General features: G+C 45.9%; 1 protein-coding gene across 1 annotated transcript; it reads right to left on the bottom strand.

Moving 5' to 3' along the window:
- Positions 1 to 304: 304 nt before the first annotated feature.
- LOC133524848 (calpain-D) lies at positions 305 to 25,775 on the bottom strand. Its single transcript, XM_061860998.1, has 22 exons — positions 25,123 to 25,775; positions 20,211 to 20,342; positions 19,722 to 19,780; positions 18,250 to 19,522; positions 17,498 to 17,632; positions 16,977 to 17,125; positions 14,960 to 15,068; positions 14,648 to 14,772; positions 13,879 to 13,957; positions 13,366 to 13,505; positions 12,152 to 12,261; positions 11,042 to 11,222; positions 10,413 to 10,537; positions 9,924 to 9,998; positions 9,532 to 9,628; positions 8,600 to 8,781; positions 6,460 to 6,716; positions 5,829 to 5,993; positions 4,816 to 4,927; positions 4,302 to 4,571; positions 3,426 to 3,568; positions 305 to 2,485 (listed from the first exon to the last, which is right to left on the bottom strand). The coding sequence occupies exons 1-22, from the start codon at positions 25,362 to 25,364 to the stop codon at positions 2,296 to 2,298; spliced, it is 4,350 nt and encodes a 1,449-aa protein (XP_061716982.1). The 5' UTR covers positions 25,365 to 25,775; the 3' UTR covers positions 305 to 2,295.
- Between the last annotated feature and the right edge of the window lie 845 nt (positions 25,776 to 26,620).

The raw sequence follows: 26,620 nt of genomic DNA, 5'->3' as shown, positions 1-26,620 counted from the left end.
CCATGGTAAATTAGAAAATAAACTATTCGCACATGTATCGTACGTTTTACAGTACATATGGCCTTTTAAATTTTCGACGTTGTTACGTAATGTTGCGGTAAAGTAGCACCATATGTACTGTAAAAAATGTAATAAAACTTGGATACTGTGAGTATTGACTATTAATAATTTAACAAAATTATATCAATAATAACTTATTGCACGATATTAGATCAATGTCTCTGATTTTGCAGAAGTTTTTCAAAGTTTGTTCAAAGAATAAGAATAATTTCAAAGTTTTCTAATAGTAAGTATTTGCCATTATATCTCGTCAACCTCATTTATAACCCAAAAACGTCAACGCGCACATTTACAGTTTATATACCTTTCTGCGTTGTAAAGTAATGTATTTACCTCAGTTAATCGTACGATATAATGTATTTCCAACGGTTCGCCAACACAAACACCACGCGATACGACCGCTCTGCTCGCCGGTCTAACATCGTCTGACCGTAACTGTCAGTGACGTCACCATGACGTGAGCGCTCGAGACATCTAGACACTACAGGCGGGACGTTCAAAGGGTTAAATAATTATTCTCTGTCAAGGAAAGTTGGTCTATGAGCCAAAAGTTGCATTTGCCCCATGGTAATGTTGAATTACTCCTCGAGTTAGGTCAGCATGTGTATAATAATTTGATGTTGTATATCGTAAGACCAGGCAGATCGTAATGTTCCTGTGCAATGTTTTGACGGTAGTCACACTAAACCAATAGATAGGTAGGATAGGTTTGTTAGGTTGTTTGAGATGCCCGAAGGGCATACTGTCCAGAAATAGGAGCCCAGCGTAACGGGGTATGCCTAGGATTTTCTCGATTTGCTGATCTTACAATCGACCGTTGAGATATGCGTCGCCTATATCAGTCTCAACGCTCATATGTATTAGCAAAATATTTGTTCAACTGGTCTCTGTCAATGTTTTTGACTTATGTATTTCTGAAAGGGAAAAAAAACATAGATTAACTAACTAAGGCTTGTCAAGTTTTATGAATAAGGGTTAGTAGGTTAGGTAGGTAGGTTAGTAGGTAAGCGTAAGTCATGGTTTCAAACTACGGACCGCGAGCGATCACTTCTGACTCGCGGAAAGAAACAGTCTGTGCGTGAGGCGGTGTGCAATGTGGAACCAGCTGCTGCCTTCTATTTTAGGGAGTCCTGGTCTATACATCATTTTAGCCCAGTCCTGCAGACGCCCGCCCGCCTCCAGCCGGTGCGCGATGCTGAACCCGCCGCGGCCCTCCAGCTGCGCCAGGACTGTTGTCGCCTGTCCGGAGCCTAGGTGATGAGGCGGGGAGCATGCAGCCCGTGCAGCCGGCGCGGCAGCGGCGGGCGGTGGCGCGGCTCGGCGTCGGCCGGCGGCGCCCAGTCCTGCAGGCGCGCGCCCGCCGCCAGCCGGTGCGTGAGGCGGTGCGCGATGCTGAACCCGCCGCTGCCCTCCAGCTGCGCCAGGACTGTTGTCGCCTGCCCGGAGCCTAGGTGATGAGGCGGGGAGCATGCAGCCCGTGCAGCCGGCGCGGCAGCGGCGGGCGGTGGCGCGGCTCGGCGTCGGCCGGCGGCGCCCAGTCCTGCAGGCGCGCGCCCGCCGCCAGCCGGTGCGTGAGGCGGTGCGCGATGCTGAACCCGCCGCTGCCCTCCAGCTGCGCCAGGACTGTTGTCGCCTGCCTGGAGCCTAGGTGATGAGGCGGGGAGCATGCAGCCCGTGCAGCCGGCGCGGCAGCGGCGGGCGGTGGCGCGGCTCGGCGTCGGCCGGCGGCGCCCAGTCCTGCAGGCGCGCGCCCGCCGCCAGCCGGTGCGTGAGGCGGTGCGCGATGCTGAACCCGCCGCTGCCCTCCAGCTGCGCCAGGACTGTTGTCGCCTGCCTGGAGCCTAGGTGATGAGGCGGGGAGCATGCAGCCCGTGCAGCCGGCGCGGCAGCGGCGGGCGGTGGCGCGGCTCGGCGTCGGCCGGCGGCGCCCAGTCCTGCAGGCGCGCGCCCGCCGCCAGCCGGTGCGTGAGGCGGTGCGCGATGCTGAACCCGCCGCTGCCCTCCAGCTGCGCCAGGACTGTTGTCGCCTGCCTGGAGCCTAGGTGATGAGGCGGGGAGCATGCAGCCCGTGCAGCCGGCGCGGCAGCGGCGGGCGGTGGCGCGGCTCGGCGTCGGCCGGCGGCGCCCAGTCCTGCAGGCGCGCGCCCGCCGCCAGCCGGTGCGTGAGGCGGTGCGCGATGCTGAACCCGCCGCTGCCCTCCAGCTGCGCCAGGACTGTTGTCGCCTGCCTGGAGCCTAGGTGATGAGGCGGGGAGCATGCAGCCCGTGCAGCCGGCGCGGCAGCGGCGGGCGGTGGCGCGGCTCGGCGTCGGCCGGCGGCGCCCAGTCCTGCAGGCGCGCGCCCGCCGCCAGCCGGTGCGTGAGGCGGTGCGCGATGCTGAACCCGCCGCTGCCCTCCAGCTGCGTCAGGACTATGATCACTTGTCTGGAACGGATGGAAATGTTTTTTCTTTTCAATTGATAAAACACGCTAAACTTGATGTTACAATCGGATTCGATGTTTCGTAAATTATCAGGCATCCCCGAACATCCCGATGGTTTGCATCGGTTAGGAGTGTTAGAGCTCATACGCAACGAACTAGAATAACTATAGAAGATTGACTTGAGCTCAAAAATGACCCACGGCTACTGTGCTAAAAACGAATTTACTGCGCTCGGCGGAATTCGACAGCTTTAGAACAACAGCGGGCTTCTGTGGGCGTAACATGTCAGCCCATACAAAATTATTAATTCAGAAACCCACATAAAATGTCTTCTTGAGCGCTAAAATGCTATCGCAACGTATGGTACCGCAACAATTCAATAAAACACAAGAACACACAGAGAAACATTCAACACTGGCATTTTATAAAAGTCTGTATGTACATAATACATATTAATATTATGTTTAAACTTTTGTATGTACGGACATACATATACAAAGTATAGACGTGCCTTATCTTAACAACAAATACGCATCAAAACAATAATTAATATAAATTAATTCCCTCTTGGTTAGTATCATCCTTGTAAGGTACGACAACACAAAAATATTCTAACGCCGCGCAAGAATTTTATTATTTTTGACGCATAGATTTTTATTTTCCGCAAGTCGACAACCATTGTACTTTGCGTGAATCGAAGTAGCGCTGATCTAACCACCCCAGCTCCTCCACGAAGCCTAGCAAAATTTTCAGTTGCTAACTGCCTCCTCTAGTGAGCACGGAGTCCCTAGGTATATGTTCCTGTATACTTCTACCTGTTTGCAGTCTAGGAGAATGTGTTTTGTTGTTTTCTCTTCTTCCATGGACGCTCTGCACATTCACGTGGATTCACCTGTCCGTGTGTCGGTTCTCGACCGTGACTACTAAACCTAAAGTCGGTACCTGTGAAGAGGTGGGACGGAGTCGATGGTTTTAAGCTCGCCCCGCGTAGAAACGACGTTGTAGCTCTCCTGGCAGTCGCATTTCACGTGGATCCACTTGTCTGTGTGTCGGTTCTCAACCATGACTACTAATCCTGCCCAGCCCTGTAACAAAGGAGTAAAATATTAGCTCCTTGTCGCTGCATGATAAGGATCCTTACCGAATGTTTAAGTATCTTTTGCATTTTTTTTCGACAAATATTTGGATTGACACTGGCACCCTAGTGTCAAGTCGCGAGGCTTCCAAATAGAGGGACGCGAGTATAAACCCTGGCTCGTACCAAAAAGGTTTTCGAAACTTATGGACGATATTTACTAGTTGTTTTTCGACGAAGAAAAACTTGTCGAGGGAATTGGTTGCTAAGTTAGGAAGTCGCAAAAAACTAGGTCGGAGCAAAAAGCTACAACAACACTAGTAAAACTATCATCTCTTATGAAATATTCGGATAATATGACGAAAAAAACCAGGAATGGAAAAAATGCCGCAATTTCGGATTTCTCAGTTCATGGCGCGATCGCGTTCTATATATCCTCGGTACAGATATGAAAGTTGCGGAAAAAAAAATTGGACATGTTCTTAGAATTTTTTGGAAAATGTTGATTAATAATGGGAACTCTCTGTTGGCACAACAGTAATTCTCGTGTCCTAAAAATGAAATAAATACTTTTTAATATATATATTGAAAAGCGTGTGATGACCTTGGTGAGATAATAAGCGGTCATGCCCTGCCGGCCCTCGGTTCCTTCGCGTTAGTATTTCCTGATGCAGATACCAGCTGTAACAGAACGCGGCGTGGCTGTGTTGGGCTACAGAGTAGAGTAGAGTAGAGTAGAGTACCTTGGTGAGGTAGTAGGCCGTCATGCCCTGGCGGCCCTCGTGGCGCTGCCCGCGGGCCAGCGTGAGGCCGATGATGGCGTCGGCCAGCAGGTGCGCGTGCAGCGGCGGCCGCTCCACGCCCAGCGGCTTGCTGGAGTGCGCCGCCAGCACGTGCCGCGGCCAGCCGCCGCGCGCCGAGGGCGGGCCCGTGTGCCAGTGGTTGAAGGCCAGGCACACCACGAGGTAGAAGCCTTTCTCTAGCATTTTGTGGCAGCCCACGAAGCCGCGGACCTGGAAATAATAACGAATAAACATTCTTGTATTCTTCACGAGTGACCGACACTTATAGCTGTACTAAATTACCATGTCATTACTTCATCTTTGTCTCACTTTCTTTCCTAGACAAGGCGAATCCAGGTGGTTAAATACTAGCTACTACGTGACTCACAACGATCATATTTTTGAACAAACGATCAACATTTTTAGAATTAAATTTTTCGACATAAATCACAATCAAGATTATCCTAGTTCTTACCTGTCTTTTGCTATGTGCAACCAGTTTTCCGACTTGAGCGTTCGGTCCCGATTTCGTCCGGAACACGACGACGCACAAGTCCAACTGGGAACGCTGACTTTTGGCAGAATTTCTGAAAAACCACAATAAGCTCAATCTTTGACTCGATGAGATTTCGTATTAGTTTCACAAAGCTATTGAGGTAATTGTTGGACTCTCTAAATTCCACAGATTTACAAAATCAATAATGTCAAGTGTCAATGAAATGAAATTCATACGTAATACGTGATTGCGTAAATTATATGTTCCTTTAACAGTTCCAAGATATTATCAGTTATTACCCACCGTATCTCCTGAACAGCTTTTTGTATTATACCGTTCGCTAACCTTATATTTTGCTTAACCGCTATATAGCTCATAGTTCAACCGAATTTCTACACAGAGTCCTCGAAAACTTCGGTCATAATGGAAGAAAAGAAGGTGGCAATCTCAAAAAGCTCATTATGATCGGCAAAGTAGATGGGAAAAGGCCTGGACGCAGACGCAGTCCAATACGTTGGTCTGACTCGGTTCTCCGGGGTCTCTCCCAGAAGTCGTCGGCAACATCAAGGGTCTGCTACGCTTCCTGGTAGAGTTGGGTTGGCAGCAGTAGTGCCGTCAACCCACCATCACGCAAAATAGGCGCGAATTACGACGTCGAGTTGCGGAAACCAAGCCCGCGGATACGAATACGTTGGTCTGACCAGATCTGCACCGCTCTTGGCTCCACAGTTCCCAAGGCTCTCCACACCGCAGACAGAAAAAGATAGAGAAAGATCATAAGAGAGAAAGTGACACAACCTCTGTCCCTCCTGAAACAGTGTGAAGTCCACCTCGGTGGGTTGGGTGGCGATGAGAAGTAAGCACGTGAGGTGCCGAGTTGAAAGACATGGGTGGTAGTACTGCTGCTAACCGGATTTCGTCTCAGCCGACGCGACACTTGCAGATGATCACAGCATATATAACATGATCATAAGGCAGTTGTGTTACAGTACCTCTGTCCCTCCTGAAACAGTGTGAAGTCCACCTCGGTGGGTTGGGTGGCGGTTAGAAGTAAGCACGTGAGGTGCCGAGTTGAAGACATGGGTGGTAGTACACCTGCTAATCGGACCTCGTGCCAGCCGACGCGGACTTTGCAGATGTCGATGCAGTCAAAGTATCTGAAAACAGCGTACTAATTAATTCTGCAAACTTTATAAAAAATAAATTCCAAGGGCAAGGGCAGTTGGTGTTTTAAATGTGAGTTTAGAGTAGGCAGTTTCTAGCTCGCATACCCAGGGATCTCCTAGGACAAACATCCTGTACTTACTTGAAGACATCATCAAAGGTGATACAAAACAAGGCTTGGTCATGATGCGGATCGCTGGGAGTGCTTGTACGCACTGCCACGCTACGCCAGGGGTTCCGCAGCCGGAGCAAACGGTTGGGACCGCTCTTATAGGGATCCACCGTGGGTAGTTACCAACCCACATATAGTCCCCCAGTGGTCTCTCAGACTTTAGATCTTACTTACTTAAAGACATCTAAAAAAGCGCCCACCATAACCAAGAGTCCATCTTAAGTAATCAGGTCCTAACACACATATAGTCCCTCAGGGGTTATGTCAAACACAAATCCTGTACTCACTTGAGAACATCCTCGAAGCTAATCCAGAATACAGCTTGGTCATGATGTGGGTCGCTAGGAGCGCTCGCTCGCACCGCTCTCCTCATCTCAGGGGTCCAACGTGGGCAGTTCCCGGCCCACGCACCGCGCCACGTGTAATGGCCCCAGGGGTTCCGCAGCCGGAGGAGACGGATGGGACCCGCGACTTCGACTACGTCAAGAACGCTGTAGGCGTGGCGGGGTCGGAGGCCAAGGCGTTGGTATTCTTCTTCGTCCACCTAAAACAAAAGTGTTGTTATTTTAGTCCATTCTCTAAGATACATCAAAATAAATCAAATCGGAACCGAACAGTTGAGTGCCTTATAAGTCGGACTATGTCATCGACAAATACACAGACTGATAAGATAACATCCACCCTCATGTCGTCGTCGCAGCTGACTTGCGACAAGTAGTGGTCGCGTACAATTAAACAATCGAAAATTAGTACTGTGTGAAGCTGGCCTGGCGCGAGGACAGCAGCTGCGCCCACACCAGGTCGCGGTCCAGCTGCTCGAGGGGAGCGCCGCCCCCGCGCCGCCCGCTTGTCAGGACAGATGAGAGACAACAGTGACCTTCATGTTGCCGCCGCCGCAGCTGGCGCCCATGAGGAAGCTGGCCTGGCGCGAGGACAGCAGCTGCGCCCACACCAGGTCGCGGTCCAGCTGCTCGAGGGGAGCGCCGCCCCCGCGCCGCCCGCTTGTCAGGACAGATGAGAGACAACAGTGACCTTCATGTTGCCGCCGCCGCAGCTGGCGCCCATGAGGAAGCTGGCCTGGCGCGAGGACAGCAGCTGCGCCCACACCAGGTCGCGGTCCAGCTGCTCGAGGGGAGCGCCGCCCCCGCGCCGCCCGCTTGTCAGGACAGATGAGAGACAACAGTGACCTTCATGTTGCCGCCGCCGCAGCTGGCGCCCATGAGGAAGCTGGCCTGGCGCGAGGACAGCAGCTGCGCCCACACCAGGTCGCGGTCCAGCTGCTCGAGGGGAGCGCCGCCCCCGCGCCGCCCGCTTGTCAGGACAGATGAGAGACAACAGTGACCTTCATGTTGCCGCCGCCGCAGCTGGCGCCCATGAGGAAGCTGGCCTGGCGCGAGGACAGCAGCTGCGCCCACACCAGGTCGCGGTCCAGCTGCTCGAGGGGAGCGCCGCCCCCGCGCCGCCCGCTTGTCAGGACAGATGAGAGACAACAGTGACCTTCATGTTGCCGCCGCCGCAGCTGGCGCCCATGAGGAAGCTGGCCTGGCGCGAGGACAGCAGCTGCGCCCACACCAGGTCGCGGTCCAGCTGCTCGAGGGGAGCGCCGCCCCCGCGCCGCCCGCTTGTCAGGACAGATGAGAGACAACAGTGACCTTCATGTTGCCGCCGCCGCAGCTGGCGCCCATGAGGAAGCTGGCCTGGCGCGAGGACAGCAGCTGCGCCCACACCAGGTCGCGGTCCAGCTGCTCGAGGGGAGCGCCGCCCCCGCGCCGCCCGCTTGTCAGGACAGATGAGAGACAACAGTGACCTTCATGTTGCCGCCGCCGCAGCTGGCGCCCATGAGGAAGCTGGCCTGGCGCGAGGACAGCAGCTGCGCCCACACCAGGTCGCGGTCCAGCTGCTCGAGGGGAGCGCCGCCCCCGCGCCGCCCGCTTGTCAGGACAGATGAGAGACAACAGTGACCTTCATGTTGCCGCCGCCGCAGCTGGCGCCCATGAGGAAGCTGGCCTGGCGCGAGGACAGCAGCTGCGCCCACACCAGGTCGCGGTCCAGCTGCTCGAGGGGAGCGCCGCCCCCGCGCCGCCCGCTTGTCAGGACAGATGAGAGACAACAGTGACCTTCATGTTGCCGCCGCCGCAGCTGGCGCCCATGAGGAAGCTGGCCTGGCGCGAGGACAGCAGCTGCGCCCACACCAGGTCGCGGTCCAGCTGCTCGAGGGGAGCGCCGCCCCCGCGCCGCCCGCTTGTCAGGACAGATGAGAGACAACAGTGACCTTCATGTTGCCGCCGCCGCAGCTGGCGCCCATGAGGAAGCTGGCCTGGCGCGAGGACAGCAGCTGCGCCCACACCAGGTCGCGGTCCAGCTGCTCGAGGGGAGCGCCGCCCCCGCGCCGCCCGCTTGTCAGGACAGATGAGAGACAACAGTGACCTTCATGTTGCCGCCGCCGCAGCTGGCGCCCATGAGGAAGCTGGCCTGGCGCGAGGACAGCAGCTGCGCCCACACCAGGTCGCGGTCCAGCTGCTCGAGGGGAGCGCCGCCCCCGGCGCCGCCCGCTCCGCCAGCTTGGAGGGACACTGACTCGCAGGGCGCCCCCGTTAGTGTGCATAGACCTGGATATAATGTTAGCGTTTTAAAAGAAAAACTTTCGTTTTAGTTAGAACACTAAAAACTGTTTAGACATTAGGGCCAAAACACAATTATACGTTGCGACATCATGTCGAAGCACGATGCGACATCGTGTCACGTTGCGAGGTCGTGTCGTGGAAATCTACGATGTGAATTGATTGATCCACGACAAGCTATCGTACCGTAGATTCGTAGTACGATTAACGGGACGACATCGTGTAGGATTCCGCCAATACCATGAAGTTGAAATGTTAACCTTTTGACCGCCAAAGACGTCATATGACGCGCGCAGCTACAGCCCAATATCAACCTTCATGCGTACCGACAAGGTTCACGATTACGCGCCGCGTGCGATAGGCGTAGCGTTCAAAAGGTTAAAAAAATCGCAATTCTGAAGTGTTCTTGTCCTGCTAAGAGAAATAAATACAGTAAATAACATTTACGGTTTACGTAAATTTCCACGACACGACGTCGCAACGTGACACGACGATGTCGTGGCCGACGCGACGTCGCATCATGGTTTTGGCCCCTAATCACTATTATTAAGTGTATAAACCGAGTGGACATTGGAGTGGGGCGTGGAGTGTGACATTCATGTGATATAAATGCAAACGTACACGAGCGGCCTCAATGACCGCTGCTTAGATTATTTTGCTTTTACTGCTCGCCAACGAGCACTTTTGCTAATGACAGTCTCGAAAAAGATAAGCGTTACACAGAGTTTCGAAATATACCTTCAATAGCTCTCCCAGAAACCAGAGCCTCGTAGCATCCGTGTAGTTTCGCGACTGCCTTCTCTATGAGAGGTACCCACAGTTGTTTTCTTTTAGCCTGTAAAAAACATTTTGTTAACACCTAACGATCAAGAAAAATAAGCAATACCTAATAACTAAGCAACGTCAGTGCCAAAATTTTAAGATGCGTCCAGATCTGGAAAATGGGAACCATTTACAAAACGATCTCTATAATAACTGCTCGTATATTAGTGCGCGTGTAGTACCAAAGGGGCACTAGCGGCGTATTCGCCAGATTTGGACGCACCGTTATACAAAACGAAAAAAAATTAATCATAACATAAGCAGTAAATTATCTGCTCTTTGTGTCCAACGGACAAGTTATTTCTAACCTGAGAGTAAACGAGGTGTCCTTTTTTATTGCACGGCAGTAGGTCGTCAACAGTGACAGTCAGCCACCGTCCATCCTGAAATTATTGTTATTTGTTAGTTAGTAGGCATAAGAAGCGCTGGCTGGACGTCGTGACAGCGGACATGGAAGAGAACAATCTCACACCTGAGGATGCCAAAGACCGGGCAAAGTGGAGAAGATTAAGTAGGAAAGCGGACCCTGGCGCCAGGCCGAGAAAACGCTAAGTTGAAGAAGAAGAATGTGCGCGTGTTGGAATCTCCCACATAGGCCCCTAGCGCTAGGTTCGCCTCTAACAACGACGCTTCAAACTAGAGATGCGCGCTCTGCTAACACCGCTATCGCCGACAGAAGCCAACAGTTGCCAAGGAGTTCCCTTGGCCACATAATAGCATGGTTAAAATCCTTCGGTTTCACGTGGGTGCTTTGTATACATACACAACTGCCACTGAAGCCAATATTTATGCATTACCTTGCATAGTCGTAGCTGATAGGCCCCCACGCTGGGTTCGCCTCTAACAACCACACCTCGAACTAAAGATGCGCGCTCTGCTAATACCGCCAGCGCTGACAGAAGCCAGCAGTTGCCTAGGACACCTGAAACAAGGTACATGTTTGATAAAGTGCGTCCAGATCTAGCGCATTCGCGGCGGAGGTGCATGCGCGCGCTTTTCGCGAACCAATTGAAAAAAGCGGGTTTAGGAGTAGGATGTGCAGCGAGCAAGCAGTGTTCGAGCTGTTTGCGTCCATTCTTCAGATCTGGACGCACCTGTAGGACATGAATTCTCACTGGTTTAATTTCAATAGTCTATTACACCTATCAACACATATTACAATGCGCCTTCATTCATAATCAAAAATGCCAAACTACCTTTAACTAAGTTTTATCGTCTATCAAAATACGTAAGATCTCAATAAAAATCTTATTCATACGGGACACGGTAGGCAATTCAATGGAATGGTCCATTCCTCCATCGACTTGAACCGACAGGTCGAAAGTTTGGTAGCAATGACTTGAGCTAGCGGACCGGACGGATTTGGTGGTAAGGTTGTGTACGTGTAACTGGGGAGATGTTAGTTGTAGGGCATGTGTGTACTCACCTTGCGAGATGTCGGAGGGGCGCGGGTCGCGGTACACGCGCCAGGGCAGGCGGTGGGAGCCGTCCACGTGTATCTGGTGTGGACGCAGCCAGCGCGCGGCCGCGCCGCTCTCGCCGCTGCCGTTGTAGTACAGGGAGCGCGGGTGCGCGGGGAACGACTCGTCCACGTATGGCTCGCCCGTCTGGACACAAGGGACATGTTCAACGAATGAATGTTTAACGAATATACGCCCATAAGCACTTGTGCTTGAAAACACGGTTTCGCAAACTTCGATTTCGGTATGCGACAACACGTCAACCGTAAGTGCGAACGGAACCTTAAAGCCAATAGCGGGTTTTTGTGTTCATTACTTGGCTCCACTGTTGAATAAGGTCTAAAGTACAGCTGTCAAAGTTATTGTTATTATGGGCGAGACAGTTTTAAATTTCAAATCATATTTAATATAAACCATAACACCATACCGTAAAAAATAACGTCTTAATAAGTTGCTCCTTCGACCCTGTAGTGTGAATGTCTGCTACACCTTACCCACACACATATATGCGCATAGGTACTATAGTATTCAAGGCTTTGTACGTGTTCATTAATGCATTATACGTTTATACTCGAACCTAGTTGTTTGCCTGTACGTCCCACATCACATGGCGACCCAGCCACTGCGGCCTTGTGTTGCCTGGCGGCGCGCCGCGCCACCCAGTAAACGTCGAAAAGAACGTGATTAGTAGTACCTTGTTGTACTGATAAACTTAAGAGTCATAGAGTTTGAAGTGAATATATGGGAAACCAGAGCTTTGCTCGAAAAAACATATAAAAACTTAAAAACGCGTGTTTTCCCAGAGAAAACACCTACGAGGGCTGCTATTTAAGTATCGGGAAACACAAAAATAACAAACATATATAGCTATAAATGGTTCTATTGCCTTTGTATTTGTTCACCAAGATGAATGATGCACTTTTGCATATGTTAAAACCTCTTTTCATAGCACTCTTTCTATTCTGATCTTTGTATACAAAACGGGCATTTTGTACCTGTGTAACCATCCATAGACCTTATCTCGTTACAATAAGGCTTACACATGGTTAATTATCTACATAAATGATAGTACTTACAGCGGCGCACTGGGCGAGTACTTCTTGCCACTGCGTCCACGCGTGGCTCTCTTCTCTTAACCGCAGTATCTCCACCGGCGTGCTTTCTTGGCGTTCGCTGTCCGAGCCCTCTGTGAACATTCAATATCTGTTAGAAGTATATCAATGTATTACATAACTCACTACTGTGTACTGTACTGTGTTTCAGGCAGAATATTGTCCTATTCTGCCTGAAACACAGGAACTCCTAGTTCGTCCTTAAGTGCTACCACTGTACAATACTTTCTTAAATAAATTATTTGTATTTGTATAATGGTACGATGATGGTCACTTTGATTAATTTTATGTCCGTTCTGAAATGATCGTGCGAATGTTCGAGCACAAGTGTGTACCTCGTTATCAGATCTGATTTTTTTGTTCAAGTAATTTTGCAACAAGAGTAGCGCAGTCACCATTTCATAGTGTCGCTTTTGCACATAATTAAATTTTATCTCGCCTTACTTTTTCGTGGAACAACCCTACGAGTATATATACCTCTCGCTTCGAATGATGCCCCTTATGACAATACATTTTTATACAAGGTATAACAAAAATAGTGTCACAGGCCAGCGAGGGGCCCACGTTCGCGTACGTGCACTGCGAGCACGGCCGGGTTGGGGCTGCCGTGTGCCGCAGCTGGCACACGGTGATGGCACGTGACTCACCGCGGTCGTCGTCGTCCAGCTCGTGGCTGGGCGCGGCGGGCAGCAGGCGCGCGCGCGGGGACTGGCACATGTCGCAGGCCAGCGAGGGGCCCACGTTCGCGTACGTGCACTGCGAGCACGGCCGGGTTGGGGCTGCTGTGTGCCGCAGCTGGCACACGGTGATGGCACGTGACTCACCGCGGTCGTCGTCGTCCAGCTCGTGGCTGGGCGCGGCGGGCAGCAGGCGCGCGCGCGGGGACTGGCACATGTCGCAGGCCAGCGAGGGGCCCACGTTCGCGTACGTGCACTGCGAGCACGGCCGGGTTGGGGCTGCCGTGTGCCGCAGCTGGCACACGGTGATGGCACGTGACTCACCGCGGTCGTCGTCGTCCAGCTCGTGGCTGGGCGCGGCGGGCAGCAGGCGCGCGCGCGGGGACTGGCACATGTCGCAGGCCAGCGAGGGGCCCACGTTCGCGTACGTGCACTGCGAGCACGGCCGGGTTGGGGCTGCCGTGTGCCGCAGCTGGCACACGGTGATGGCACGTGACTCACCGCGGTCGTCGTCGTCCAGCTCGTGGCTGGGCGCGGCGGGCAGCAGGCGCGCGCGCGGGGACTGGCACATGTCGCAGGCCAGCGAGGGGCCCACGTTCGCGTACGTGCACTCCGAGCACGCCCACGTGCTACTGTCCGTTCTAAAAATAATAGGTACTTTCTTGTTACTAGTACGGTTGAAAACTAAAAATCACTCTGGGGAGGGAGTTCTGCTCCTTTCCCTGCATCTGTTCTGTTAACTTTTGGCAATGCATAAGTTAATAAACACAATGGCATAAGTTTGAATTCAAACGTAAACGATATTCCTACTAGCACGTTATCTTTTTGCGGATTAGCAAAGTAATATTTTTCTTTCAATAAGGATGAGATTGGTTTGTATCTTTAAACGAATAACCTGACAAGACGTCCTTACGGGAGGCAGCATTTCTCAACTAAATCTCGTTAAATGTTGTAAGCAGGTCCGGTACTAGTTCTCTGATAGTCTGATTTTTAGAAAAAGTTGTATAATCTCACTTGGCGTCGGGCGGCGGCGAGGGCGCGCGGCGCGGCGCGGGCGCGGCGCGGCGCGGGGACGGGCTGCGCGGGCGCAAGCCTGACAAGTATATACACTTACATTGGACTTCGAAACTGGAAATTGGCTAGTTTTCTAATGAGTTCAACTAGCTATTATTAGGTAATGAATCCAAACAATGCAATACGACTCCGTTGGTTAACACTTTTTGCTGTACAGAAGCATCAGTATGCTGTAGTAGCGGATGGAACAAAGCGCCAAAGGTATCGGCCACCCTCAATAACTTTTCCAAATAGAGATAAATCTCTAAAGTCTGCAATCAAAAGTTTTGCAATCTGAATAAGGCATAGGCCCTATGCCATAGGGGATTATGTTTCCCATCTGATTTTGAACTTTATATGGGTAGCACATCGTAACTGGTGAATTTCCAATATGACTTGCAACTCCGGTAGCCATTTAAGAAGTGTACCGCTCTTACGGTAGATGTCGCTAGGGTCCCCTAGATCATTTGCTAGCTATGGATGAGGTCTGGGTGGCTCAGTTGGCAGAGCGCTGGAGTATCGATCCAGAGGCCGCGAGTTCAAGTCTAACCCAAGGCAGTAATTTTTCCACTTTTAAATTTATTCTAAGTTTGATAGCATCGTTCGCAGACATTTCTGCTTGTTCAAAAATAATTAAAACCATATAGTTACAATTTACGATAAACTATCATTGTAAAGTGACAGCTGTCAGCATGGTGGCCAGACCTCTGATAAATTTGTTCATGCTTACCTCCACCGGTGTGGTTAGTTTCAGTCGAAGGCCCGGGCACCCCATGCCGTGGTACTGGCGGAGTTTTACACGCCAAACACAAACTTGCTGACAGCGGATTTCGCAGCGTACACGAACTACACGACCTGCAATTATAAATGAATACCGTCAACCGGGGTGAATAGGGATAAAACTTAAAATGTGATTTGCCTGACAATTTCTTAAAAAATACCTACACAAATTGTATCATCAAATAGGCATTTGTCCTTCAGCACATCTGCATGAAATAAGATGTTTTTCGAGCAAGTGTGATGAAAAACAATGAACCGTTACCAGTGCTGAGGCGGGGGCTTGGAGGCCGCGCAGGCCGCGCACGCCGTGGCCGCGGCGTCGTTGAGCAGCGTGCAGCGCGCGCACGGCCAGCCCGCCGCCGCCGGGGACTCTGCACATCGGAAATTGATTATATCACTATTGTATACAATACTTTTTCTACGAGTCAATAAAAATAACACTTTAACTTAGACTGGCATTTCAAAATTGGGTTGCCTATGGTAAGCCTAGGGTTGGCGCCTTGCACAAAGTAATGGTTGAAGCTAGGAAAACCTTTAAGCGGAAACTCAAGTGGTGCCAAGATAATGCTGAACAAATTAAAATGGATATTATAGCAACGCACCACTTCAACAAGGATTTTCCTAGTTTTTGGAAACAGACCAGCAAGCCGAATCCCAAGGTTGGTCTCCCAGTGAGCGTCGAGGGTGTTAGCGATCCCTTGCAGGTTGCCGAACTCTTCAGAAACCATTTTCGGATCGAGTCTGAACTAGGTGCTGGCGTGGGGGTGCCACACGTGGAGCGGGTAACGGAAGGCTTTCGTGTGAGAATCACAGCGAAGGATGTGGCAGCAATCTTGAGGGGCATGCGACGCGGTAAGTCACCGGGACATGATTCTCTTAGTATAGAGCACTTACAGAACGCCGGAGCACATCTGCCAAGAGTGTTAGCCATGCTCTTCACTTTATGCGTGAGCCATACATACCTACCTGACGACATGATGAAGACCGTGATGGTGCCCATAGTCAAGAATAGAACGGGAGATGTCGCTAATAAAATCATACAGGTAAACAATCCAAAAGTATACAGCAATTTAAGATACGCGAGCAGCCGCGATACCTTCATACTTGTACGCGCCCCGGCCGCCGGGACCCGGCGGGGTGGTCAACGACACCTTCTCGTAACTCATGACGCCCTGGTACTTGCTCCTTGCTACATTCAATTTTTAGACAGTTTTTTCTCGATTTTGGCCACCGTAGCCTATGGAGACTAACAAGCAATGGGAAGCGGTTTTCGTAGTCTATGGATGTTGCTATATTAAGGGTGTCACATGTGCGTTTATGACTTATGAAGCAATTGTTTCTACTATACAACCTAAAATAAATAATTAATTTGAGCTATCGTTTTGTTTCGTCGTCTTGACCGCGGCGAGCTGTGATTGGTCCATTTCATTATAGTTGACTAAACCGTTTCGAAATGAATATTATAGTTGAGTTTGGAGCCCATACATGAAAAGTACCCAATTTTAGTTTGGTATACGAAATCTTAATTCAACCATTACAGTCGACGAGTAGAAAAAATGTTTTTTTTATTATTATAAGAAATAGATGGCATTACAAGTGTGACGGGAGGGACATCAAATGTCCTCTGTGAGGGTACTGAGACACTTCGCAAATTGTAACAAACTATTAAACATTTATTAAACAACTCCTTTATATATTGTTTGTGAGATGGGCTGAATTAGGTGCAAGTATAATTTATGCAATTTGTAAAAAAAAAATGTTTCTCATAACTTGTGACGGGTGGGACAGCACCTTGTGACGGCATGCTCAAACTAATACTATACCTAGGCACGTTAAAAAATGATTAAAATGCAAAAACGATTAAAAAGCGAATCAAACTTATTGATTCCTAAAAATATGATTCATGAACTTTCCTCTAGATATTGATTTCAATATAAAACAGCTTATGAATTTTTCACCTATGGTGTCTTCGCTGGAATAACCCTTTTATTGACAATTATGAACTGTCTCACTGAGCAAGATATGGAAACAATATAAAGCAGTCCGAAACACAGTATCAAATCACGGAAAAATTTACCGCTTACCGCCTTGGGTTATTCCACTTCTCTACTGAAGCTTAACCAACAGTGGCAAATATTTAAATCATATCCTTAATTACATAACGGAAAATAATTATTACATTTTAACTTTAGTTAAAAAATTGTAAGTTCAAGCAAACGGCTCTGTTGTGAACAACTCCTTTTGGTTTTAAAGATAGTATACATAGTTTATTATCATACCGACTGCAAATAGTAGCTCGTCGCTATTCAGATCGTGATCCAACGAGGCGATAGGCACAGTAAGCTTCTTAGTCGGCGGCACATTGCTATTCGCCTCCGCCTTGCTACCGCTAGGCTCCGGGTTCGAATTCGCATTCGGTGGCCTGGAACTGTAACAATACACTTATTAGATAAAAAAACATTTTTGTCGCAGCTGGCTACGGAACTTAATAATTAGGATGCCTAGTTGATATTAAGGAAGAAATTGTGTTGAATCGCAGTTGGTTGCAAAAATATAATTTTTATAGACGACGCGACTGGTTGTGAAAGTAGTGATAACGACCGGAGAGAAAATGTTCATGTATGTACAATTTTTCACTTGACGTCGTTTTCGTCTCGTGACGATAATGACGGCGACAACAATGATTTTGATGTGAATGACGTCTGCGACTGTCCGGATCATGCAGCACACAATATGGACAGGTGTCACCTGGTGAAAGTATCGACGGTGCTATCAATATCGACTTGACACCGATAAATACCTGTTAGTGTCGTGGCGGGTGACGGTGACGGGCGCGCCGGGCCCGCGCCGCGCGCGGCACACGTCGCACGAGCGCGCCCACCACGCGTTGTACGCGAACCAGCACGACGAACACTGCCACATTCGGTCCGATTGTCTGGAATGGACACGGTTTGGTAAGCGAGCGGGGCGAGGTAGTTTATAAAGACGAGGTGGCAATATCCGGTACTGGCAAATTTAATAGGAAGGTTTACAAATATAATGCGCTTAAACCAATTGCGTTATTCATAAACCGTTGATAAACCTTTGTCCCTATTCGACATTCCTGTTTGGTAGGAAGAAACAAAATTAATATACTTACTTTCTTACTTACTTACTGCTGTGGCGCAGTGACCCGAAGTGGATCGTGGCCTCCGACACCAAAGACCGCCATGCTTCTCTGTCCAAAGCCGTTTCTGTCCAGTCGACGGCGCCGAGTTCGCTAAGGTCTTTTTGCACTTCATCTCTCCAGCCGTACTTAGGGCGTCCAGACGGTCTTCGGCCATTTGGAACTCCAGAGTACGCCCTCCAGACTGCCCGATCCTCACCCATCCGGACTATGTGCCCGAGCCATCGGCGCACCACACGTCCACACGTGGAGAGGATGGAACCTGGAGACTTCGCAGGAACCAGGAGATGGAAAATCTGTTGTCCGAGCCGAACATCATTGAAGAAACGAAAGGTGCCAGACAAAATTAATATCTTCTTCTTTTTTAAAGATTAAATTAAACTTACGAGTTCTGCGGCTGCGGCTGCTGCGGCGACGGTTGAGTCGAAGGCACATTGGTCATCTCTCTCGGCTGCGACACCTTCCCCACCGACGGCAGCATATTGAACACACTTTGAGACCCTATATGAGAAGTTCGTATATTACTCGCTTCGCTGACCGGCGATATACAATTCTCAGCACCTAATAACTCATCTATCCTCGCATAATCTCCGTCACCAATATCATTGGAGTACAAAGCTTCGTTCTGTGAATTACTCATGACTGTCTTCGTATCTTGCACAGAGACGTACGAATATCTAGTCCCGTTATTATTGACTTGCAGCTGCAGATTTAAGTCTTTATACTTCCCTTTATTAGGCAAAGCGTATATCACTCCTTCGGCGTTGGTATCCCAACTACATTCCTTGTCTATCAACTCTGAGTTATCTTCCTTCTTTTCCGATTTTTCTTCAGGTTTCTTAGGCAAGCTGCCGCAATAACTAGCTAAAGATTTTTGATAGTCGTTCAAGCTTCTTCTACTAGAGATTATCTTCCCGATAGGACGAGAATCTGTAGTCTGTTCTGAAAACGAACGTCTGTACGTGGGCCGAATTTCTGGAGAGTTCTGAGCGCTTATTGATCTTCGGAATGAAGAGCCTAAAGTCGTAGCACCAGTTTGGGGCCAATCGGGAACTGTGATCATCACACCACCTGAGGTAGGTAGTGAAGTAGCCCCTTCCCGATTCGCCGTCTCATGTCTCCCAAGCGTAGTCACACTTAGACCCCTAGTATTAGAAATTCTTGATAAAGGAGACACTCGCGGCGATAGGCAAGCTTCACAATGGGTTCTGATTCCAGAATTTTCTAAAGTACACTTGCTGCACGCCCACTTTTTCAAATGGAGCGCTCTGCTCTGCTCTCTCTGGTAATCTTTAACGTAATTCAATTCCCAATTGGATTTGCTTTCGCACTTCTTCGGTCTTCTTGTGACTGTGTGCAAACTCCTTAAGAAACTCTCTCTAGGATTCGTTTGGGATGTGTATCCGTATCTCTCGGAGACCATCAAACTAGTCGGCCGATTGATCGTGCCTCTAGTTTCATCTAGCTTCCACCATTTGGGCTGCGAGTTGATGACGGAGCCGTGGGAAAGGGATCGCGTTACTCCGTGGGTCTGGTCGGCCAGCTGGGTAGGAGAGAGACGGAGAGATTGCACGTCGAGATTCAAGCGGCGGCTATCGTAGTTGGTCGTAGGCTTATATGACGGGACTGCCAGGGTGTTGGATCTTATCATAGTGTTATCTGGAAAAAGAAATAAGGGCTTACAAATCATTCAACAGGATTACTCTAAATCCTTGAGTAGGTTCTTCAAGAAAATATATTATTATATTATACATAGATCTTTTCAGAAAAAAGCCAACGGCATATTTTGTACCACCAATATGATATTTAATATAAGTTTAAATGCCTAAAATGGTGAATATTGATCACAAGTTGGTACCTTGGGCAGATTTTTCTTTTTCCGTCATCCCCGATGCTTGATCCTCGTCATCAGACAGCCTAAAAAATAAATTACATGATTAACATCATAGAATCTAATGAAAATTTCCAAGGAAAAATTCTGAAAATGTCTCCTTGGTCGATCACACGGTCGTACAGTCAGCCAAACTATTAGCTTACCACCACTGCATACAGTCAAATGTGTATGCAAGCTGGTGCCAGGCTAATAGCTTTGCTGACAATTGAGACTGGTTGAAGCGCATCAACCTACTTGCTTTATCTTTACATTTCTACTAACACAAACGATTTTCCAAATTAAGGGCCGGTTGCACCAACCAAATCGCCTGTCCATGGAAGCTTTCTAAGTGATTACAGCTGCTGTCGCCACGCCTAAAGATGATCAGTTCGTGGTGCAACTCGCCTCAATAGTTCTTTGCCGAGCCAAGAGAGCGTCGGGCCTGGCGCTCCACAGCTGCACATACTATAGTACCTGTAGACGGGCGCGTGGGGCGCGAGCGCGTCGCAGGCCGCGCAGCGCCACGCGGCGGACACGTTGCGCAGGCCGCACGCGCAGCGCCAAGCGCGCGTCGGGCCCGGCGCGGAGCCAACGCACGACCATCCGCTGTGGGACGAAACAATTCGTATTCAATTCGTATTCGTTCGTTCCTTTTGTTACATCTTCACGCTTAATCCGGTGAACCGATTTAGATAAAATTTGGTATGGAGATAGCCTCCAGGACCACAAAGTTGAATTCCTAAAATGTAGAAATCCCGAAATGTTGACTTTCCCAGAATGTTGTTTTTTTTCGGTTTCGCAAAATGTTGAATTCTTATAACGTTGAAATATTAAAAAGTTGAATTCTCAAAATGTATACTTTCGACATACTGGGAAAGTCAACATTTCGGGATTTCAACATTTTAGGAATTCAGCTTTCTGTTCCTGGACGTTTTTTTTGTGGTCCTGGAGGTTATTCACCAAAGGTATTTTTTATATGATTTCTACTTAGAATCGCGAGCTTTTTCGATCCTAATAGGAGAAAAAAATTGTCTCAAGAAGATTTCCATATATTTACACTTAAAATTAGACAGCCTTACGTCCCACAGTAACCCATACAAACATTTCCTGAGCAACCGAGTAGTGAGGGCTTGAAATAAACTCCCTGAAGACTTGGTTTCGGTTCAGAATGTTAACCAATTCAAGAATCGATTAGACAAACAGATCTAATACTTGTTGATGATAACTGTTTTGATTATCTTTGGATACAGGCGTCATTATTTTTCATAACTGCCTGCCTGCTTAAGAAATAATAATAATAAATAAATAAATATAAAAATTAAAATTTCCAAATAAACCAAATACCGTTTAACACTAAAGACCCTGCACCTACTTAATCTTTCTGGTTTACTCCATTAGTTTACTGGCAGAGAATGTTTCAAAGTATGAAGTCCGCCATTTATACTTCTGTATTGTGCAAAAAAGTTTAAATAAAGAAATAAAAAAAGTGGGGGGACAACGTTAAAAAAAATACCCAAATACATAGGTACTAATTTAAAATGATCCAAGACACTTTCCTCATTTTCACAAAACAAAACACGACTAAGTATAGTTTGATATCTACCTATGCTATAATGTTTATGATGACTAAAGATGAACAAGAAGTACTGCAAACCTTCTTTTGATAAGATGATAATACTATGAGTATGTAATGTTTTATTTACTTCATGTCTTACATTTCAAAATGATGATGAAATGGATATTCCAATGAATGTATTTACTTTGTTGTTTTTATTATATTTGTTTGACATCTAGAATTTTGTCTAAAAACAATCTAGACTAGTATTTTTTATACATTTTTTTTGTATGACTATATTTTGTGAAAGTTTTAGTATTAAATTTATTATTATATTCATTAGTATTATATATGGAATAATATTTACAACATCAATAAATTGCTCTGATAATTAGATTAAGATAATTATATGTAATACTGTCTTACTATTCATAAGTGCTTGTTGCTAGGCCTACATGAATAAAGTATATTAAAAAAAAAAAAAAAATTAGCTTGGCATTATGCGTCGGTAAAGCTTACCAGTGGAGTCTTGGAACTTAAATATGCCCCGAAGCTATACAGCATGTAACAAAAGTCCTGAGCAATACTTCAACAACTGACAAGGTCAATACCCTGATTGCTATGGAAGCGTAAAATAATCAAAACTCAATTTTTTTTACCTTGTATGGAACAGTTGATCGAAAATGCACCTACAAAGTGACTTTTTTCGAATTACGAAATTTTTCCACTTGTATCGTACTTAGGTACATTAAGTCTATCAGCTGTTAAAGTATCGCCCGGGACCTTTGCTACACTCTGTAGGTACCGCAAATTTAATTTTATGCAAATTCAACATTTTAGGATTCAACATACCGCAAAATCAACTTTCTGCAAATTCAACATTTTAGGATTCAACAAACTGCAAATTCAACTTTATGCAATTTGGACATAAAGAGATCTCAACATTATGCAAATTCAATATTTTAACATTCAACATGCTGCAAATTCAACTTTTTCCAAATCCAACATTTTAGGAATTCAACTTTGTGGTACCTCTAGCAACCTACGTACACAGCCAATAGATGCGCTTAGCAGAACCATATCGTCTGCATAACTATTAAGGCAGAGATCGGCAATATGACATCCGATATGCATTCTGCCAAGCGCATCCAGCAGCTCGTTCATATAGAGGTTAAATAGAGTGGGTGAACTCAACCCCCCCTGTCTCACCCCACACTCCAACCTATAAGGCGCATCCGCTCATCTAACGCAGTTGACTTGGTTTCCATACCAGTACCTGAAAATGCTGATCAGTCCAGATGGAAGTTTAATGTCTTCAACTTTCTTCCATAAAATCTTATAGGTCCAGGAAGCAGGCATATACAGGGGAATTTCTATCTACATAATACTTGATAGCGTGCTTAAGAGCCAATATTGCATTTTCTGTGGATAATCCTTGTCTGAAACCAAACTGGTTATGATTTAATTCCATGTACTCGTATAATCGCATATTAAGCACACTAACAAATACCTTAGCTATTATCAGGCTTCGGAGTATTTTTAGCATGGTAAGACTAAATTGAGCTATGGAGTTGTTGTTAACAATAAAGTGAAAGTCATACTCATACTCATCCTCATTGATTAATTACGTCCGGATCGTTTTAAATTATTCTGACGACTTATATGTAATACTGTTTACATATATGTAATTAAATTTTACGTTATAAAAATATAATCAATATCCAAGAAAATAAGCCATCGCAATAGCAAACGCTCATACCGCATTTCGGGATATAGACATACCAAACGAGTATTAAAGAAATTATCAAGTTATTGTTGATTATATTATATGAAAATTACAGTGTAGGTACTAGTTTCCAATAAAGCAAGCGTTTCAAATAATAGACGATATTACACAATTTTGAACATGTTTTGGCCTTGACACAATTACAGATATATCACAAAAAGTTCTTGAAAGGGACCCGGATATTAATGAAATACGAATAAAGGTCTTAGCACACTATTACAACTCAACAGCCACTCGACTCAAAATTAAATATTGAAATTAAAGCCTTATCTTGTATGTCCTACAGTACAAGTTTAACATTTAGGTAACTGTCGGGTGGTCTACGCGTCGTCCACTCGTCGTCCACTAAGCTGAACCAAAAGTGAGTTGAGTTGGTGTGGAATTGATATAGTGTGCGAAGACCTTAATGGCAAGCTCACAACAATTTGAGGAAGTTCTATAACATGCTACTTTAACTTCAGTCGACGTAGAAAGATCTTTTTCGAGTTATAAGTGGATTTTTAACCAACATAGAACATGTTTCACTCCAGAGAACATGGGAAAATGTACAACCGGATTGATGAAATGAACAATGTACACGACGTCATACCACGTGAAGATTATCAAGAACTCATTCCTACGCTACATGTTTTATGGATTTATTGTAGTACCTGCAAATTCATACCACGTGAAGATTATGAAGAACTCATTCCTACTCTATGTGTTCTATGGATTTATTGTAGTACCTGCATTTGTTATTCGTCAATGAGGATGGTGGTGTATTTTTGTATAGTTATTATTTTATTTTATTAATTAAATTAATGAGGATGAGTATGACTTTAATTTTAAAGTTAACAACGACTCCATAGCTCACTTTAGTCTTATCGTGCTAAAAATACTCCGAGGCCTGGCTATTATAGTTTCAAGTGATATCGGCCTATAGTTATTGATATTGGACAGATCTCCTGTTTTATTCTTTACTATAGGGACAACTATCGCATTAAGTCATCTGGCAAATAAGAATGCGTTACACATTAATTGCCTGTAGAAAGAAAACTACAGTCAGTGATAATATTTTGGCAAGTTATCATCCCGGAAAGGGACAACTAACAAAATTTTAACCTTGCCGAGAGCCAAAAGATGGATAATAGTTTAAAAGGTTGTTGTTCAGGTTAGGTACTACACATACAAATTTCTCACTATCAACAAAACCAATTTTTGACAGTGAATCACATAGGACCTTCCAACAAATGACTTATACACTGTAGCAATCATGGGTTGAGTAGACTAAAATATTCTTTTAAAACATGTCAGAAAAAATGTACTTGTTTTCATGCTGGCCTAATCTTAAGGGCAGAACAGTATCTTAAAGAATATCAACAAAAAACAAGATAAGTAAAAAAAAATTAAAATACAATTTTCATTTTACTTTATTAAAGAAATGTTCATGTCTTAGAAGCATTAATATTTTATATCACACAAAAACTGTTTTACTTATTTTGCTAAGCAAGTGGAAATAGATGATGCATTAAAAAAGAATAATATATCTCATCAGCTATATACTATATAATGGTTGATCCAATCTTAGGGCTCCTGTTCATATTCAATAAGCAAAACTAAACTTAACAAGTAATTTGCTAAAAATATTTAGTTTGTTTAAGATGATTATTATTATTGAAAGTATTTTTAATGTATACACTGAAAAAAGCAATTAATTACTGTACGCGCACCTCTTCAGTTCCTTTGTTTACTCGATTTTTCAGTCACACAAAGCACGATCAAAAGCTACAGTAGGTACTAGGTACCACAAAAGATACGATCAAATACCTACCAATCAATGCAGTATCCATGGCGAAACAACCGACAAATTCTTAATAATCATGACATACACCAGCACGAAAAGCATTGTCAATTGCTAATTAAGCTAATGAACTTCCGTTTAACCCTACCAACAATGAAATACAATAGAAATATAACCTTAAAATACGGGTCAAGAAAAATCGATACTGGACTGACATTACCAACAATGAAAACCTACGAGTCAATACATAAACAAATTTTCTTACCTATTGATATTAGAGATTGATGGTATAGCGATAGCTTCCGATCCTGGAGTTGTTCCTTCGCTTTTTTCTGTTCGAATCGTATGCTCTGAGGACGAATCTTTAGTATAATAGCGTTTGGAATCTTCACTGTCATGACTTGAGACCCGTTTGGTGGAACATTTTAAACACTTTACACTCTCGGTTGGGTTGATCTGGCCGCACGTCTGACAATGCCATTGCAGCACCGATGCGATAGAGCCCATTTTAATTCACACATGGCTATGGCACCATAACAATACGCGGTTTATAAAAACAAAATGCGGCCCGAGAAATATGAAAACAGCTGATCCACCATGTTTGTGTATAACTTTTTTATAAACTGGCATTGGGAGTGTTGCCGGTTACATTATGCCAGCACAAGTGTTTCTTTTAAACTGATGTGAATTATTGTGTTATAAGAATTAAGACATATTTTTTATGATTTTATTTTTGTGAACTTAAATTTTTTTGAATTACGATGTATTATTATTATGATGAGGTGAAAACAGCTACTCTTTGCCATCTATTGGATTATCTCATAAGTAGGTAGTAGTACTGTTTGAAGTTTGTAACATACCTAATGGTTATTGTTATAAATACAAAGAGGGCAGCACAATTGAATAGTTTATCGCAGTTTTTTTTTATAAATGCTTCATCAGCACTGTAGGTATTATCAGAAAATAATAATTGTTATATTCGGAAGACTCCATTAATAAAATATATGACATAGAAGGTAAGATTACATTATTTATTTCTCATCCTCATCATTTCTCATCATTTCTGATTTCGCTTTTATATTTAACTTTTCTTTGCATCATATCTTTTGATAAGAATATGAACTACATGAAGTCACGTAAATTTTTTTTTTTTTTGAAACATGTACCCATTATTTAAACATCTTCTACTAGAAAAAAGCGGGAAGTCAAAAATACATACATACATATTTATAACTAAAACAAAACCTACCTGATGCATTTCATATATCTTTATATTTCTAGTGACACGGCGCTTAGCCATACTTTGGTTATATGTACTATATTTTGGAAATGGAACTGAAACAGGTTGGTTCAATTTAAATTTAGGTGTCGCCATTATTTTTATTATTTAGCGACAACCTATTGCACTACGAATATAACATACTATTTTAACATGCTACCCAATCAGATAAACTGAGGAAGGAACTGACGCCTACGGTATTTCCGTTGTTGCGAGTGTCTATGGACGTCGGTAATCGCTTACCATCAGACGATTCGTCTGTTCGTTGCAAACATGAAGCGCACCACTGAATAAAAAAATATACCTATTTCCAGTTTACCTTCCATTTTAATGGCGAATCATTGCAGCCGAATCTGTCACCATTAATAATTTATCTGTGGGCAATTTGAGGCATAAATGCCGCAGATAAATTGCATCAATCAAATCAAATTATTGCGATAAATCGCATTGTTATACTCTTTTATTATTACACACTTTTATTTAT

Source organism: Cydia pomonella, chromosome 14 (genome assembly GCF_033807575.1).
Source record: "Cydia pomonella isolate Wapato2018A chromosome 14, ilCydPomo1, whole genome shotgun sequence".
In the NCBI taxonomy this organism is placed as follows: Eukaryota; Metazoa; Arthropoda; class Insecta; order Lepidoptera; family Tortricidae; genus Cydia; species Cydia pomonella.
This window is presented reverse-complemented; position numbering and strand designations above follow the sequence as displayed.

Excerpts from the sequence above, each read along its gene's own strand:
- LOC133524848 (XM_061860998.1), bottom strand. The coding sequence starts at position 25,364 with ATGGGCTCTATCGCATCGGTGCTGCAATGGCATTGTCAGACGTGCGGC. Across the intron at positions 9,629-9,923 it reads GACACCTCGTTTACTCTCAG|GCTAAAAGAAAACAACTGTG; the intron begins GTTAGAAATAAC and ends TGTTTTTTACAG. Across the intron at positions 5,994-6,459 it reads AGCTTCGAGGATGTTCTCAA|ATACTTTGACTGCATCGACA; the intron begins GTGAGTACAGGA and ends CGCTGTTTTCAG.